Consider the following 17,532-nt stretch of genomic DNA (forward strand, 5'->3'; position numbering starts at 1 on the left):
TGGAAACAATAGGGTCTTTTAAAAGTCTCCTGGATAGGTACATGGAGCTTAGAAATCTGGAGGACGATAGGTAAGCCTAGGTAGTTCTAGGGTAAGAACATGTTCAGCTGAGCTTTGTGGGCTGAAGGGCCTGTATTGTGTTGTAGGTTTTCTATGTTTCTAAGGGGCTGCACGTGAGGCTGCTGAACAAGATCACAGCTCATGGAATTACAGGAAAGATACTTGTATGGGTTGAAGATTGCCTGACTGACAAGGGAGAAAGAGTCAGAATAATGTGGACAATTCTGTTTTGCTGTCAGTAACTAATGGTGTTCTGTAGGGGGCAGTATTGAGACCACATCTTTTCATATTAAATCTGAATGATATGGATGACGGAATTGATACCTGGGTGATGAACTTTGCAGTTGATACAAAGATAGGTACGGGACAGGTAGTTTAGAGCAGAGCCGGAGTCTGCAGAAGGACTTTGATAGGTTTGGAGAACAGACAATGAAGTAGCAGATGAAATACAGTGTATGCAAGTGTACGGTCATGTACAATTGGTAGAAAGAATAAAGACAGAGAGAAAAAAAATAAATGGGAGAAAATACAAAAATCAGAAATAGGTACTTGGGAGTCGGTGAGCAGGAGCCCCTGAAGGTTTGCTTGCAGATTGAGTTGATTAAGGATGACAGCTGTAATGTTCGCATATAAGAGCAAGGATGTGACACTGTAGCTTTATAACACATCGGTCAGTTCGCTCTTGGCGTATTGTGACCAGTTTCCGACCTCCTGTCTGAGAAAAAGATGTGCTCGTATTGGAGCGCGTCCGGAGAAGGTTCACAAGAATGATTCCAGGAATGACAGGGTTAACGTATGAGGAGCGTTAGACGGCTTTGACCCTGTACTCACTGGTCTAGACCAAAGAGAGGGGATCTCATTGAAACCTATCAAATATTGAAAGGCCTGGACAGAGTGGCTATGAAGAAGATGCACCCTACGCTGTGTGAGTCTGGGACCAGAGGCCACGGCCTCAATGTATAGAGCATCCACTGACAGTAGAGAATTTCTGTTGTCAGAGAGTGGTTAATCTTTGGAATTCATTGCCACAGAATTCATCGGCAGAGGCCAAGTCAGTGAGTGTATTTTAAATGGGTGTTCAAGGATTAAGGGGAGAAGGCAGGAGAATGGAGTTGAGAGGGATAATGAATTGGACATGAAGGAATGGTGGGGCAGACTCGATTGGCTGAGCAGCCTCTGTCTCACATCTCGTGGCTCATGTTCTGAAGAAGAGTCTAGTGAGGTTGCATTAGGGTTAGGGTATTGTTAGGGTATCCGCGCCTGGACTATTGTATTCAGTTTTGGTCATTCTGTTGTAGGAGAGAGGACGTCAAGCTGGAGTGAGTGCAGAGGAGATTTACGAGAATGGTGCCGGTACTCGAGGGACTGAGTTCTGGAGAGAGGCTGGGCAGGTTGGGACTTCACACCTTGAAGTGCAGGAGATTGAGGCTGACATGATGCAGGTGTCCCAAACCCTGAGTGTACAGAACTGGGGAACGTGCACCGTCCTTTTCCCCACTTTTGTGGAATTAACAACCAGACGGCACCGGTTCAAGGTGAGAGAGGATTGATTTAATAGGGATGTCAGGGGAAGATTATTAATCCACTCTCCCTTCTGGTTCATCGTTTAATTAACTCGATGAGTCCACTCTCAGGTTAAAGGAGCAACACCTCATATTACATCCGGGTAGTTTACAACCCGATGGCATGAACATCAACATCTTTAACTTCTACCTCTTCCTTTTCCTTTCATCAACACACACGCCCATCTCCTCCATTCTGTCTCCCCACTTCTCTCTTCTCCACTGTGGATCATCTCCCCCGGTTCTTCTTTTACTTCCTTTTTTCCCCATGCTCCACTCTTCTATCCTATCAGATTCCTTCTTTTCAGTCCTTTGCATTTTCCACCTCCCACCATCTCACATCATCGCCCACTTCCCCACCCACTCACCTTCACTCTTATCTGACTTCACCTATCATCTACCAGCTTGGACTCTTTCCACTCCCCGCACCATCTTGTTCCAGCTTCTCCCCACTTCCAGTCCTGATGAAGGGTCTCGGCAGGAAATCTCTGTTTTGATTTATCCCCCTCTATAGAAGCTATCTGACCTCCTGACTTCCTCCAACATTTTATGTATGTTACTCTGCATCTCCAATATCTGCAGAATCTCATCGGGACAGAGTGCAGAATGCAGAGACTACATCGGGTCTCACTAATGTCGAGGAGGCCACACCTGGAAAACTGGAAACATGAGATGACCCCAACAGGCACGATGTTGAAAAGTTGCCTCATGTGGAAGGACTGTTTGGGACCCTGACTGGTGGTGGGGAGGGTGGTTTGGGGCAGGACTGGCACTTCATCCACTTGCAGAGTTGGCTTCCAGCCCCCTACACCCCTCCATATCGCTGCAAACCTCTCCCTTTTGTGGACAACACTGCCACCCGGTGGTGATTTGCCACAATAACAGGAGCCCCTGATTTGTGGACTCCATTGTCACCGGGTGGCGCTCTGCCACAAAAACGCTGCAGACTGCTGAAATGTTTATTCAAGATTGTTTAATTCCATTTCCAGCAGACACATGTAAACGAGATTGAAATAATTATTACTCCGGCTCCAATGCAATACAACAACACAACAGTAAAAACGTATAACCATAGCTTATATACTGTGCACTGATTGATTGGATGTCTATAAATTGACACTCAGCAGAGGATGTCTGCAAATAAGATGAGAGACAGGAAATGATAAAGTAGAGGTGTTTGGTGGTGTGGAAGGGTGGGTTAGTGGGTAGAGATATTTATCAGCCTTACTGCTTGGGAAAATTAGCTGTCCCAGAGGCTGGCAGTCCTGGTGAGGATGCTGCGTCGTCTACCCAGATGGGAGTGGGGCAAACAGTCCATGAGTGGGATGGGTGGAGGTTGATTATGAAAATCAGGCTGGTGTTTGATCTCAAGAGAGGGAATTTGGAAAATACCAATGAGATGCCTTTTTGAACAGCTTGTAATTGTGCCCATTAGGGAAAAGTTAATTTTGGATTGGGTGTTGTGTAATGAACCAGGTTTGATTATGAAGCTTATGGTAAAGGAAACGTGGACTTGGTGATCATAACGTGTTAGAATTCACTCTGCACTTTGAGAGGGGAAAGGTACAAGAAGATGCATCATTATTAGTGGAGTGAGGGGAACTACGGAGGCATGGGAGAAGAGCTCACCAAAGTTGATTGGAAGGGGACACTAGCATGGATGATGGCAGAATAGTAATGGCTGGAGTTGCTCAACTTGACAGCCTCAGGGTTGAAGAGAAACACATAATATTCCACCTGCATAGCTCCAATCTGAAGGCATGAATATCAATTTCTTCTTCCAGTTTAAAAAAAAAAACTGCCCATAGCCTTTCCTTCTACTCTTCACCCTGGCCATTCACCATTAGTTATGTAAATATGATGCTACCATTCATTACGAGAGGTCTATCCATAAGGATATATTGTTGAGATGTTTTCAGGCAATGGTTAAACTACACGGACTATTATGAGCAATGTAGGGACTCAGCTCAGGAAAAATGTGCCGGAATTGGACAAAGTCGAATGGATGTACCAATTTAACTTCCCGACTGGCCTCAAACTTATCACCAGAGTCTTACGCTAGACCCCTTTGCTGCAATCTCTCTATCTTTTCCAGCTCAAACATCCTCTACCTTTCTGCTTCCTCCCTGTTTTTCTGCCTCTTCTCTCTGTTTTCCTGCCTGTCCAGCCTCAAACTGCCTCTGCCTTTCCACAGCCTCCATCTTTAATTTTGCTAACTTGTACGGGAGCCCAAGCTCACTAGGTTTACTTTCAGGAAACACCTCGAACTCCTCCACTTTAACCACACCCTCAGATACATAATGTTCAGCTATTATCCTCTGCATCTGTGACCTCCTCATTGTCAATTTCACCTTAGCAAATTTTAACCTTTTAGCAATACTCAACAACTCAATCCTTCTGGTGTCTTTTAGTGCCTCAAAGGTTGATGCTTCCAGACATTCATCAACATCCATTGCTGCTGATTTTCCACACACAAATAAATCAAAAGGGATTTCCCCAATGAAATCGGTAATTAATCAATACGCCTCCAAATCTGTTCCTATCCAGGATGCAGGCCCCAATTTTGTTATGAACCGTAACACTTTAGAAATGAGTCAGCAGCAATAGACTGCACCTGGAGTCTGTTTTTGACGTTAAATCCACTATCTTTATTAGTATCTACTAACAATATAGTAATTTAAGCAAAATAAAAAAAAGTTAAGTGTTATGTGTACTTGTGTGTAAATGTAACTCCCAAACTATTGAGCTCAGGGGAAACAAGGCTTGGCGTCTTGAGACGGTAAACTATGAAAGTTCAGTTCAACCACAGAATAGTTGAGGAGAGAGAGATATTTGTAATCCAGGGTAAGTGTCGAGAGAAGGCAATAACGTTGAATTCCACAGCATCCATGGTGGTAAAACGAGAGAACAGTCGCAGTAGATTTTATCCATCATCGTTCCAAATCCACATACAAATTATCACCAAAAGTGACTTGTCACAAGGAGTATTGTCTTCAAGTGAATTTCCACACCACACCCAGGCAAGTGTTAACACATAAGTGGTCTTCACAGGATACCCCAAATTCGATCCACTCCTGTGGATCAAATGAGGTGACAACCACACATTCGATGTATGCTGAATCGATGATTAACCCAGCCTTGTGGGCAGAGGAAAGTTCGAAACGGTGACCCTTGGCCACTAGTTCCCTTGTTTCGATCTTTCCATTTATCCTCCTTCATCTCCATCTGACTCTGAGTGTCTGTGTCCTCGGATAAAACTAAACAAGCTGTGAGCGATGTAAACAAGCTGAAAGTCAGACTGATTCACCTTCTTAATCTCTCTCTCTCTCTCTCTCTCAAAATGACAGTCTACAGAAAATGAAACCTAGGGATTCATAACAACGGCCACTCCCCAGTGTGAACTGACTGGTGTGCCAGTAGTTGGGATGACTGAATGAATCCTTTCCCACATTCTGAGCAGGTGAACGGCTTTGCCCCAGTGTGATCTTGCTGATGTCTCTGCAGGTTGGATGACTGAGTGAATCTCTTCCCACAGACTGAGCAGGTGAACGGCCTCTCTCCTGTGTGAACTCGCTGATGTAGGGTGGATGACCAAGTGAATCCTTTCTCACATTCTGAGCAGTTGAACGGCTTCTCCCCAGTGTGAACTCGTTGATGTCTCTGTAGGTTGGATGACTGAGTGAATCCTTTCCCACATTTGGAGCAGGTGAACGGCTTCTCCCCAGTGTGAACTCGCTGATGACTCTGTAGGGAGGATAACTGAGTGAATCTCTTCCCACAGACTGAGCAGGTGAATGGCTTTTCCCCAGTGTGAACTTGCTGGTGGCTCTGTAGGGAGGATAACTGAGTGAATCTCTTCCCACAGACAGAGCAGGTGAACGGCTTCTCCCCGGTGTGAACTTGCTGATGACTCTGTAGGTTGGATGACTGAGTGAATCCTTTCCCACATTCGGAGCAGGTGAACGGCTTCTCCCCAGTGTGAACTCGCTGATCACTCTGTAGGTGAGATGACCGAGTGAACTTCTTCCCACAGTCTGAGCAGGTGAACAGCCTCTCCCCAGTGTGAACTCGCTGATGTCTCTGTAGGTTGGATGACCGAGTGAATCTGCTCCCACATTCTGAACAAGAGAACGGCTTCTCCCCAGTGTGAACTTGTTGATGTCTCTGTAGTTCGGATGAATGAGTGAATCCCTTCCCACAGTCTGAGCAGGTGAATGGCCACTCCCCAGTGTGAACTGACTGGTGTGCCAGTAGGTGGGATGACTGAGTGAATCCTTTCCCACATTCGGAGCAGGTGAATGGCTTCTCCCTAGTGTGAACTCGCTGATGACTCTGCAGGTGGGATGACCGAGTGAATCTCTTCCCACAGACTGAGCAGGTGAACGGTTTCTCCCCAGTGTGAACTCGCTGATGTGCCAGTAGGGTGGAAGAGTGAGTGAATCTCTTCTCACAGACTGAGCAGGTAAACGACTTCTTCCCAGTGTGAATTTGCTGGTGTCTCTGTAGGTTGGATGACTGAGTGAATCCCTTCCCACAGACTGAGCAGGTGAACGGCTTCTCCCCAGTGTGAACTGACTGGTGTGCCAGTAGGTGGGATGACTGAGTGAATCCTTTCCCACATTCTGAGCAGCTGAACGGCTTTGCCCCAGTGTGATCTTGCTGATGTCTCTGCAGGTGGGATAACTGAGTGAATCCCTTCCCACAGACTGAGCAGGTGAACGGCCTCTCTCCTGTGTGAACTCGCTGATGTCTCTGTAGGTGGGATAGCTGAGTGAATCTCTTCCCACAGACTGAGCAGGTGAACGGCTTCTCCCTACTGTGAACACGCTGATGTCTCTGTAGGTGGGATAACTGAGTGAATCTCTTCCCACAGACAGAGCAGGTGAACGGCTTCTCCCTGGTGTGAACTCGCTGATGACTCTGTAGGTGGGATGACTGAGTGAATCCTTTCCCACATTCGGAGCAGGTGAATGGCCTCTCCCCAGTGTGAACTCGCTGATGACTCTGTAGGTGAGATGACGGAGTGAACCTCTTCCCACATTCTGAGCAGGTGAACAGCCTCTCCCCCGTGTGAACTCGCTGATGTCTCTGTAGGTTGGATGACTGAGTGAATCTGTTCCCACATTCTGAACAAGAGAACGGCTTCTCCCCAGTGTGAACTTGTTGATGTCTCTGTAGTTCGGATGACTGAGTGAATCCCTTCCCACAGTCTGAGCAGCTGAACGGCTTTGCCCCAGTGTGATCTTGCTGATGTCTCTGCAGGTGGGATAACTGAGTGAATCCCTTCCCACAGACTGAGCAGGTGAACGGCCTCTCTCCTGTGTGAACTCGCTGATGTAGGGTGGATGACCAAGTGAATCCTTTCTCACATTCTGAGCAGTTGAACGGCTTCTCCCCAGTGTGAACTCGTTGATGTCTCTGTAGGTTGGATGACTGAGTGAATCCTTTCCCACATTTGGAGCAGGTGAACGGCTTCTCCCCAGTGTGAACTCGCTGATGACTCTGTAGGGAGGATAACTGAGTGAATCTCTTCCCACAGACTGAGCAGTTGAACGGCTTCTCCCCAGTGTGAACTCGCTGATGTCTCTGTAGGTTGGATGACTGAGTGAATCCTTTCCCACGGACTGAGCAGGTGAATGGCTTTTCCCCAGTGTGAACTTGCTGGTGGCTCTGTAGGGAGGATAACTGAGTGAATCTCTTCCCACAGACAGAGCAGGTGAACGGCTTCTCCCCGGTGTGAACTTGCTGATGACTCTGTAGGTTGGATGACTGAGTGAATCCTTTCCCACATTCGGAGCAGGTGAACGGCCAATCTCCTGTGTGAACTGACTGGTGTGCCAGTAGGTGGGATGACTGAGTGAATCCTTTCCCACATTCGGAGCAGGTGAATGGCTTCTCCCCAGTGTGAAGTTGCTGATGACTCTGTAGGTGCGATGACCGAGCGAATCTCTTCCCACATTCTGAGCAGGTAAACGGCTTCTTCCCAGTGTGAACTTGCTGGTGTCTCCGTAGGTGGGATGACTGAGTGAATCTCTTCTCACAGACTGAGCAGGTGAACGGTTTCTCCCCAGTGTGAACTCGCTGGTGAGCCATTAGGTCAGATAACTAAGTGAATCCTTTCCCAGAAATTCAGCAGATGACCAGCCTCTGCCCAGTGTGAACTGATTGGTGAGTCCAAGGGTGGGAAGACTGACTGAATTCCTTCTCACACACAGAACAGATGAATGGCCTTGTCCGGTGTGAACTTGCTGATGTACCTTCAGTTGAGATGACCGATTGAATCCATTCCCACTGTGTAAAATGACGGGTGTGCCAGTCAGTCAGATGACCGAGTGAATCCCTCCCAACAGTCTGACCAGGAAGGATGGTCGATTGAATCCCTTGCTCCACTTCTTAAATATCTAGACAGAGACAGCAAAACTGGTGTGCCGTGTTTGCAATTCCTGGAGACAAATTCCTTCTCGTTTTTAACCTGTAAAAAGATTTACAAAATCCATCAGTGGGTGTAGGACATTTCAGATGAGATTACTTGAGTTGCCAAGGTTTGATCAGGTATCACACTGTTACAGTGAGGTTCAACCCAAGTTGGAGAGAGAAATCATCTTCTGACTGGGCACAGTGCTGGTATCTGGAATGACCATCAATTCCCTGATGCTCTTCCTGTCTCTATCAGAATGGGGCATTTCTGCCATCTCCAGTCTGTGACTTGGCTCAGTTTGACTCTCTCCATTGGCATTATTCCCTGTTCCTGCTGAGCAGCATGGGTGCCTGGCCCCACAGTAACTGAAACAGTATCAGGCAAATTGTCTTTCTTGTCATGCATCTGGGATTTTCTTTTATGTATTATTAACTTAAAGTGCCACAGTTTTAACGCCATATAAAAAATTCCTGCTGAGATGAATGGTTGGTCCACACAGCTGTTAAAAGGACTTGGAGTGAATTTTTGTATTATTTCAGGTTCTTGTCACAGTCACAGAAAATTACAACACAGAAACAGGCCCTTTGGGCCATCTGGTTTGTGCTGAACTATTTAAACCACCCACTCCCATACCCCTACCATCCAGGTACCTACACAAACCTCTTAAATGTTGAAATTGAGCCCGCATGCACCACTTGTGCTGGCTGCTCATTCCACACCCGGATGACTGTCTGTGTGAAGAAGTTTCCCCTCATGTTCCCCTTAACGTTTCACCTTTTACCCATAACCCATGGTCTCTGGTTGTCGTCCCACCCCATCTCAGTGGTAAAAGCCAGCTTGCATTTACCCTATCTATACCCCTCATAATAGTGGTACTCCTCTATCAAATCTCCCCTCAATCTTCTATGTTCCAAGGAATAAAGTCCTGACCTGTTCAAACTTTCCCTATAACCCAAGTCCTCCAGACCTGGCAACATCCTTGTGAATTTTCTCTGAACTCTTTCAACCTCTTTTACATCTTTCCTGTAGGTTGGTGACCAAAACTGCACACAATACTCCAAATTAGGCCTCACCATTGTCTTGTACAATGTCAACAAAACATCCATCTCCTGTACTCAGTACTTTGGTTCATGAAGGCCAATATGCTAAAATCTTTCCTTCTGTCCCTATTTAACTGTGACACCACTTTCAGTGAATTATGGACATGTATTCCCAGATCCCTTTCTTCTGCAGCGCTCCTCAGTGCCCTAACATTCACTGTGTAAGACCCAGGTCCCACCAAAATGCAACACCTCGCACTTGTCTCCATTAAATTCCATTTTGCATTTCTCCAGCTGATCCAGATCACACTGAAAGTTATATTTTTTCTTGCTTTCCACTGCATCCACAGTCTTGGTGTCATCCTCAAATTTGCTGATCCAGCTAACCCTGTTATCATCAAATTACTGATATAGATGACAAACAACAACAGATCCCTCACCGATCCCTGTGGCAACCACTAGTCACAGGCCTCCAGTCAGAGAGGCAACCATATGCTACCACACACTGGCTTCTCCCAAAGACAGTGTCTCATCCAATTTACTATCTCATCTTGAATGCTGAGTGACTAAACCTTGGTGACCAACCTCCGATATGAGACTTTGTCAAGTGCGTTGCTAAAGTCCATGTAGACAACATCCACTGCCTTGCCTTCATCCACTTTCCAGATTGCATCCTCGAGAGACTCTATAGGATTGGTTGGACATGACCTACCGTGCACAAAGCCATCCTGCCGATCCTTAATCAGTCCACATCTATCCAAATACTTATATATCCGGTTCCTGCACACACGTTCCAATAACTTTCCCACTGCTGATGTCAAGCTCACCAATTTATAATTTCCTAGTTTATTTTTAGAGCCTTTCTTGAACAGCGGAGCAACATTGGCTGTCCTGCAATCCGTCACCTGTCCATCACCTGTCTCTAAGGATCATTTAAATATCTGTGCATGGGCCCCGACAATTTCTGCACTTGTCTGCCGCAGAGTCCCAGGGAACAACTTGTCAGGCCCTGGGGATTTATCCACACTAATTTGCCTTAAGACAGCAAACACCTCCACCTCTGTAATCTGTACAGGGTCCATGAAGTTGATGCTGCTTTGCCTCACTTCTATAGACTCTGTGTCCATCTCCTGTGTAAATACGGATGCAGAAAATATCTCCCCCATCTATTTTGTCTCCTCATATCGATTACCATTCTGACCTTCCAGAGAATTAATTTTTCCCCTTGCCATCTTTTCGCACTTAACATATCTGCAGAATCCATGAGGATTCTTCTTCACCTTGTCTGTTGGGGCAACCTCATGCCTTCTTTTACTTCTTTCATAAGTGTTCACCTGAATTTCCTGTACTTCATAAGTACCCCATTTGTTCCTATCTGCCCGTACCTGGTATGCACCTCTTTTTTATTGATCTGGGAGATGAAAGCCAAAGGGGTGATGGAGCTGCATGGTGGGAGGTGGAGCTGGGGGAGGGTAAAACTAAAGTTGCAGGGGGAATGGGGGCCTGAATAACAGAACAGAGAGTGGAGGGGTTGTGGAGACAGTTGTTGTTCAGTCCTCAGAGGAAGTCAGGAATAAAAGAGTTGAGCATGGTGCAGTGGATATGCTGAGCCCTGTATATTTCAATACAAGGAGCAGCATAGGAAAGGCGGATGTGTTCAGGGCATGGATCAACACCTGGAATTATGACACTAGATCTGGCAACTGTGGACTGGGACAGGCTGCTTTATGGCAAAGGTGTGCTTGGTAAGTGGGAGGCCTTCAAAGCGACATTTTGAAAGTACAAAGCGGGTATGTGCCTGTCAGAATAAAAGGTAAAGATAGAAACTGCAGGGAACCTTGGTTTGCAAGAGATATTGAGACCCTAGTGAAGCACAAAACAGAGTTGCATAATAGGGGTAGGCAGGTAAGTTCTAATGGAGTATAAAAAATGCAAGAGGACACGTAAGAAACAAATCAGGAAGGCTAAAAGAAAGCATGAGATTGCCCTCACAGAAAAGAGGAAGGATAATCCTCAGGGATTCTGGAGATAGATTAAGAGCAAAAGGATTGCAAGGCACAAAGTTGGTCCTCTGGAAGACCGGAATGGCAATCCACGTGTGGAACCAAAGCATGTTTTTCATCTCTATCTACTCAGGAGATGGACACAGGGTCTACAGGCTCTAAACATGAACAAGGAAATTATACATTGCTTTGAGGATTTGTTGGAAGTGTACAAAAGTATGAGGTTATAGATAGGGTAAATGCAAGCAGTTTTTTTTTCCATTGATGTTGGGTGGGACGACAACCAGAGGTCATGGGTAAGTGACTTCCCCATTTATACAACAAATACAATACAGCACAATACAGGCCCTTCAGCCCACAATGCTGTGCCGAACGCTACTTACTTTAGAAATTTCCTGGAGTTCCCCATAGCCCTCTATTTTTCTACGCACCATGTACCTATCCAGGAGCCTCTTAAAAGACCCTATTGTGTCCGGCTTCATCACAGTCGCCGGCAGCCCATTCCACGCACTCACCACTCTGTGTAAAAAACTCACCCCTTGTGGTGATATCACGTGTCAGGACCTGACTGGACAGAGTTCCCAGCATGCGCAGAAATGAAGAATGATCGAGAAGCATGGCAGTGTAAGACGTGGTTTTGTTGCTGTTAAATAAAAGTTCAATTCTGCAGAATATGGTTTGTTATTAGTAACCCACGGTACGTACAAAGAACACAACACCCCTGACATCTCCCTCGTACCTGCTTCCAAGCACCTTAAAACTGTGCCCTCTCTGCAGATTTTCTCTGGTTTGTGACTGGAGGCAGAACAAAGGTGATTTTCTCAACTGCTGATGTACAAGATTTTGTTCCCTTTCTCCGAGTTCCCGATCCTTGCATTTAGACAGCTGGAGCTCAGCTCTGTCTGAGAGACCCATCGGTTCCCATTCCCTCATCAGCCGGAAGCTCCCCGGGGCCCGTGTACGGATGGTGGGGCTGAGAGAGAGGGAAGAGAGCAGGACTGTCCCGGGATTGCGGCTCACGGTGTCTGAAGTCACAGCAATTGTCCCGAAGTTGGTGTTGAACACCACCCAACCCTCTCTCCCTTCTCCCCCCCTCACCCTCACCCTCACCCTCACCCTCTCTCCCTTCTCCCCCCCCTCACCCTCTCTCTCTTCTCCCCTCCCCCTCACCCTCTCTCCCTTCTCCCCCCTCACCCTCTCTCCCTTCTGCCCTACCCCTCACCCTCTCTCCCTTCTGCCCTACCCCTCACCCTCTCTCCCTTCTCCCCCCTCACCCTCTCTCCCTTCTGCCCTACCCCCGGAAACTCGCTCCCACCTGGCGCCGCTCTTCTGAGGCCTTTGTGTACTGTGCGCATGCGTGTTATTCGGGAACGTCACAACGCTGACGCCTGCGCATTTGATCGATGCTTCGGCGACGGCGATATTTGTAACGCAGGGATTTATGGGCGATCACGGTTCCATTAAAAGTTTCTGGAAGCACCAGTTCCATGTCCGTAGCTCAGTTTTTTTTTGGTGCGCATAGAAAATTCAGCAGCTGTTTTAACGCAGAAAGCGGTTCACGTAAAGAATATAGTCAATATCAACGTGTATCTAATGCCAAAGTACAATCCTCTTACAAATGTAGATATAAAACTCAAGAGATTCTACAACTGCTGGAAATACAGTACAAAGACGCACACGCACAAAATGCTGGAGGAACTCTGCAGTTCAGGCAGCAACTAAGCAGAGGAATACACAGTCTAGACATGCTGAAGGGGCTCAGCATAAACGTCTATTTATTCCTCTCCACATTTGCAGCCTGATCTGTTGATTTCCTCCAGTATTTTGCAGAAATTAACCACCTTTTTTTTAAACTGTTTCAAAATGTTTCTGATCTCTCATTTGCAGCCACATCCTACTGGTCTGATTCCTCTTCCTTCTCCTCCTGGTAAACTCTACGTCCCATCTCTTTCAGGAGCCCCAAAGCCCTGACTCAGGCTGATTACTCTTTGGTTTCTGACTCTGCTCCATCGAAGATTCACTCGCTAGTCTGCAGTCAGACTTTAGAGGCGCATTGCAACAACCCAGCTGTCTGAGGCACAGTCCTTTGAAATGAGTGAAAATGATACAAAACGTTGAAAAGAGCGGGGAGGAAGGAGTTTAACCAACTTCATCCAGAGCCCTAAAGGACGTCAAAACCACAGTGAGCTCATTGTCTTATTCAGCCTGGAGAGAAGCATGCAGGAAATTCATGCAGGTGTATAGGATGATGAGAGACATTGGTCGTGTGGATAGCCACAAGCTTGTTCCTTGGGCTTTAGTTTTAGATAATGAAGACACGCAGTCCTCCTTTATTGTCATTTAGTAATGCATGCATTAAGAAATGATACAATATTTTCTCCGGTGTGATATCACAAAAAACAGGACAGAACAAGACTGAAAAATCTAACAAAATCACATAATTATAACATATAGTTACAACAGTGCAACAATACCATAACTTGATGAAGAAGTCCATGAGCACAGTAAAAAGTTCAAAGTCTCTCAAATGTCCCACATCTCACGCAGACGGAAGAAGGAAGAAAAACTCTCCCTGCCATGCCCGACCACAGTCCGACTCCGAGTCGTCCGAAAACTTCGAGCCTCCGATTAGCTCTCCAACACCGAGTACCGAGTATTATCTCTATCCGAGCGATTCGACCTCAATCTCTGTCGCCAACAGCAGGCACAGCCGGGGATTTTGAGGCCTTCCCTGCGGAAGATTCACGATCGCGCAGTAACGAGAGCAGCGAACGGGCGTTTCAGAAATTACTCCAGGTGTTCCTCTGTACTTTCACGCCCCTCTCCATCAAATCAGAATTGTCCACGGCCTCTATTTCACGGATACGATATCATTTTTCACCGAAGGGCTGCGCACGCGCGGAACGCTGCACTCGCTCCTTCCGCCGAACCGGCTGAACACGAGGGGGCAGAGTTTTAACTTGCTTGGAAGTAGGTACAGAGCAGATGTCAGAGCTAAGTGGTGTGTGTGTGGAATGCACTGCCAGCGACAGTGGTAGAGGCGGATACAACAGGGTCTTTTCAGAGACTCTTAGATATTACATAGATGTTAGATAGTACATGGAGCCTAGAAAAATAGAGGGCGCTGCGGGAGGGTAATTCATGGCAGTTTCTGGAGTAGGTTACATGGTCGGCACAACACTGCGGGCCGAAGGGCCTGTAACGTGCTGTAGATTTCTATGATTCTGTGAAATTCAAGGGAAATCTCTTCTCCCACGGTGTGGTGACCAGCTGCAACCTGTCATCACAGGGAGAATGAGAGGGGAGCGGCAGGATTGTCCGAACTCGAACTCCCAATGGGATCGCACCCCTTCTCATTCACTACCATCATCCGCACCCCCGTGGACTCCATCCCTTCCCACCCACTCCCACCATTTGCACTCTCAATGAGCTCTCTTTCCGTTCATTTCCAACGGGACTGCGACGCTAGAAACTGGAGGGGTTGCTGAAATCCCCGTTTGCAAGAACCCAGTACACCATCAGCGACACGAAACAGCTTACCAGCAAAGTCACCGTGACCACACTCACGGTGAGAGAGAGAGGGGAGCGGGGAAAGGTTGGAGAAGGAGATGTTGGGAGGAACTCGGCCGGTAGAGTAGAGAGAGGGGAGCGGGGAAAGGTTGGAGAAGGAGATGTTGGGAGGAACTCGGCCGGTAGAGTAGAGAGAGGGATAGACCGAGAGGCAGAGACGGGGGGATAGCGAGAGATCGAGAGATACAGTAGATGGGTGGCGAGATGGAAGGTGAGAGAGAAGGGAGAGAGAGGGTGAGAAGGGTGGGAGAGAATGCTGAGACAGCGGTAGAGGAAGAGGGATGGGGAGGCAGAGGGAGAATGGGGTTAAAAGGGAGGAAAAGATAGAGGTGAGAGTGGAGTGTCCTATCCACTGTGTGGGGGTTATTAGTCTGTCATCTGACATCACGGGATCTGTCGATGTCGCCGGTTTCTCCATCTATCGATTCGCGTTTGACCTGCAAATTCTGTGCGTGTGAACATGTTTTTTTTCCTGCGTGATTACGAGTCAAGCAGACCTGTTCAGCTGCAATGGACACGATTAACGTTCTTAGTAAAACAGTGGTGACGGGGATGGGATGTGTGACACTCGCTCTTTTGGAATCGATGTTCACATTTGAACAATGACCATCATTGGACAAGCTCAGGAATATTATGATTCACAGACCACGGGAAGATTTACATTGAAATGTTTGGCTAGTTATTCGCGGCAAACAACATCACTGAGCCCAATCAAAAGGATAGTATCTTGCTTGGTTGTTGCGGTCCGGAAACACACAATATCGTCCGAGGTTTGATGAATCCCGATTTGCTCTCTTCGAAATCGTATGTGGGACTTCTGAGATTTGATCTCATTACAATCCTAAACTGTCCTATATTGTACAATCCTATATTGTGCAGCGCGTTAGATTCAGCTCTCGTTTTCAGTTAGAAAACGAACCAACAGCAACGTTTGTTGCTGAATGAAGAAAACTGACTGAACTTTGTGTTTACGTTGATGTTCGAGAAGTAACGATACGAGATCGCTCAGTCGTCGGCGTGATGTTCGCATTCAGCGTCGCTTATCGGCAGAATCGGAGCTCTCACTTCAGTCAGCTTTTGATATCGCAAATGGCATGCAAACGGCAGATAAAAATGCAGTTTTGTCGCAAGAGTCCCACGTACAAAGAGCGGTGACATCTCCATCACCTACAACTGCCGCAGATTGTACTGACGCTAACAAAGTGTCCCCAGCTAAGAATCAAAAGAATTATACTCCGGGGTTTCCGATGTTACCTTTGCGCTGAATTTCACCGGAAGCCTACAGACTGTTGACACCGAGACTCATTCCGCTTTACTTGCCGAAAGAAAGGACACTTGACCAGAGTTTGCCGATCTCGGCCTCCATCCAAATCAAAACGTTCCACAGCATCTGATCTCTTCTTATTGATCATGACGTGTCTGACCAAGCTACGTTCTGGTCAATGGTGACCAAGTCCACTTTCCCCGAGTGTTGACAGTAGGACACTCATCAAATCCAATGCAAAAAAAGAGGTGTTGAAATTCACTGTTGATGTATGTCACCATTCCATAAATGCGGTGTGATCTGAAAGCTCGAAAGCGCTGGACAGTGCTGCCTTGAAAGCCGAATCCAGCCGTCGGGGTCCGGGTCGGAGATCCGAGAACGAGCCAATTGCCGGCGCCGACATAGAGGCGATTCGATGTGGCGGAACAGAGGCGAGCGGAGGCGAGGCAGAGACCGGCCCCGTGCCCGACAGCGAGGACAGATCCGAGATTTGATCGATTTTAAAGTGGGGCCGAATTGGAAAGATTGGAACGAGCAGAATCGAGGCGGTGAGGCCAGGCCCGAGGGAATAACGAAACAGCACGGCCCGGGTCCGAAAGCGAGGAACGACGCGATGTTCAAACGTTTTCAACGACGGAGCAGATTGAACGATGGACGGGACGCTTCGGCTCGGTGCTCCGCGACGTTTTCTCGGCGCTACGTCCCACAGAGGCAGGGACATGTTCTCGAATCGGTTGTTGCAATACCTGGCTTCCTAACCGTGGGGGGACTCAATTTTCCGAACTTCAGTTCTGAATGTTATTTGGTGAAGTTTATCGTTTGCAGATTTGGTCTTTTTGTATTTTATTCTCTGCGCGTCGGGTGTTTGACGATTTTCTTTCTTAACCGGTCCTATTGGTTTTCTTTGTTTCGTGGTTATTAGTAAGGAGCCGAATCTAAATGTTGAAAAAGTCTACCTTGAAAATAAATGCACTTTGAATTTTGAACTGTGAACAGGTACGTCTTCATCGACGGGTCAGCAGAGGAAAGGCCGAGGAGCTTCCATTTCCCGTGTGTCCACAGCTCTGTAGGTGATGAGTTGGAGATGAAGAATTGATGCAATTACGGAAAGGTTTGAGAAGATTAGTGATGTACCCCGGACAGTGTGCGGGCTATTGCATCCGGTCAGGTGTGGAGGCGCTAACGCAGAAGATCGGAAAAAGCCACAACGCGTTGTAAAGTCAGTCAGCTCCAGCAAAGGCATCAGGCTCCCCGCCATATTCAAAAAGCAATGTCTGAAGAAGACGGCGTCCACCATTGAGGACCCTGAAGATCCAGAACACTTTGCATTGCTGACATCAGTAAGGAGGTACCTGGTCACAAGACACACCCTGAACGTTTCACTAACACATGATCGCACAGTGCATACAGCAATATGGCATCGTAGGGACTCGGTTGTGCCCATGTTTTAGTCCATTCCAAGATCAATCTGACCCTTTCCGACTACATCGCCCTCATCTTTCCCATTCATCCACCCGCCTATCTGAGAGTCTGTGGAATGTCCATAACGGAAATGACGCCACGCCGCTGATTACAGAGCGTCACACGTACACACCCCTCAGTGTGTAAAAGAAAT

The 17,532-nt window shown here is 47.2% G+C and overlaps 1 protein-coding gene across 1 annotated transcript in view; it reads right to left on the minus strand.

Annotated features, from left to right (window-relative positions):
• Positions 1 to 4,770: 4,770 nt before the first annotated feature.
• Positions 4,771 to 17,532, minus strand: part of LOC140208367 (uncharacterized) — a 42,832-nt gene continuing 30,070 nt past the window's right edge. Inside the window, exons 5-6 of the mRNA XM_072276975.1 lie at positions 5,234 to 7,626; positions 4,771 to 5,158 (exon numbers count right to left, since the gene is read on the minus strand). Coding sequence (XP_072133076.1) covers positions 4,995 to 5,158; positions 5,234 to 7,626 — 2,557 coding nt within the window. The 3' untranslated portion in view covers positions 4,771 to 4,994. The remainder of the gene's footprint in view (positions 5,159 to 5,233; positions 7,627 to 17,532) is intronic.

Source organism: Mobula birostris, chromosome 13, assembly GCF_030028105.1.
Source record: "Mobula birostris isolate sMobBir1 chromosome 13, sMobBir1.hap1, whole genome shotgun sequence".
NCBI classification, from domain to species: Eukaryota; Metazoa; Chordata; class Chondrichthyes; order Myliobatiformes; family Myliobatidae; genus Mobula; species Mobula birostris.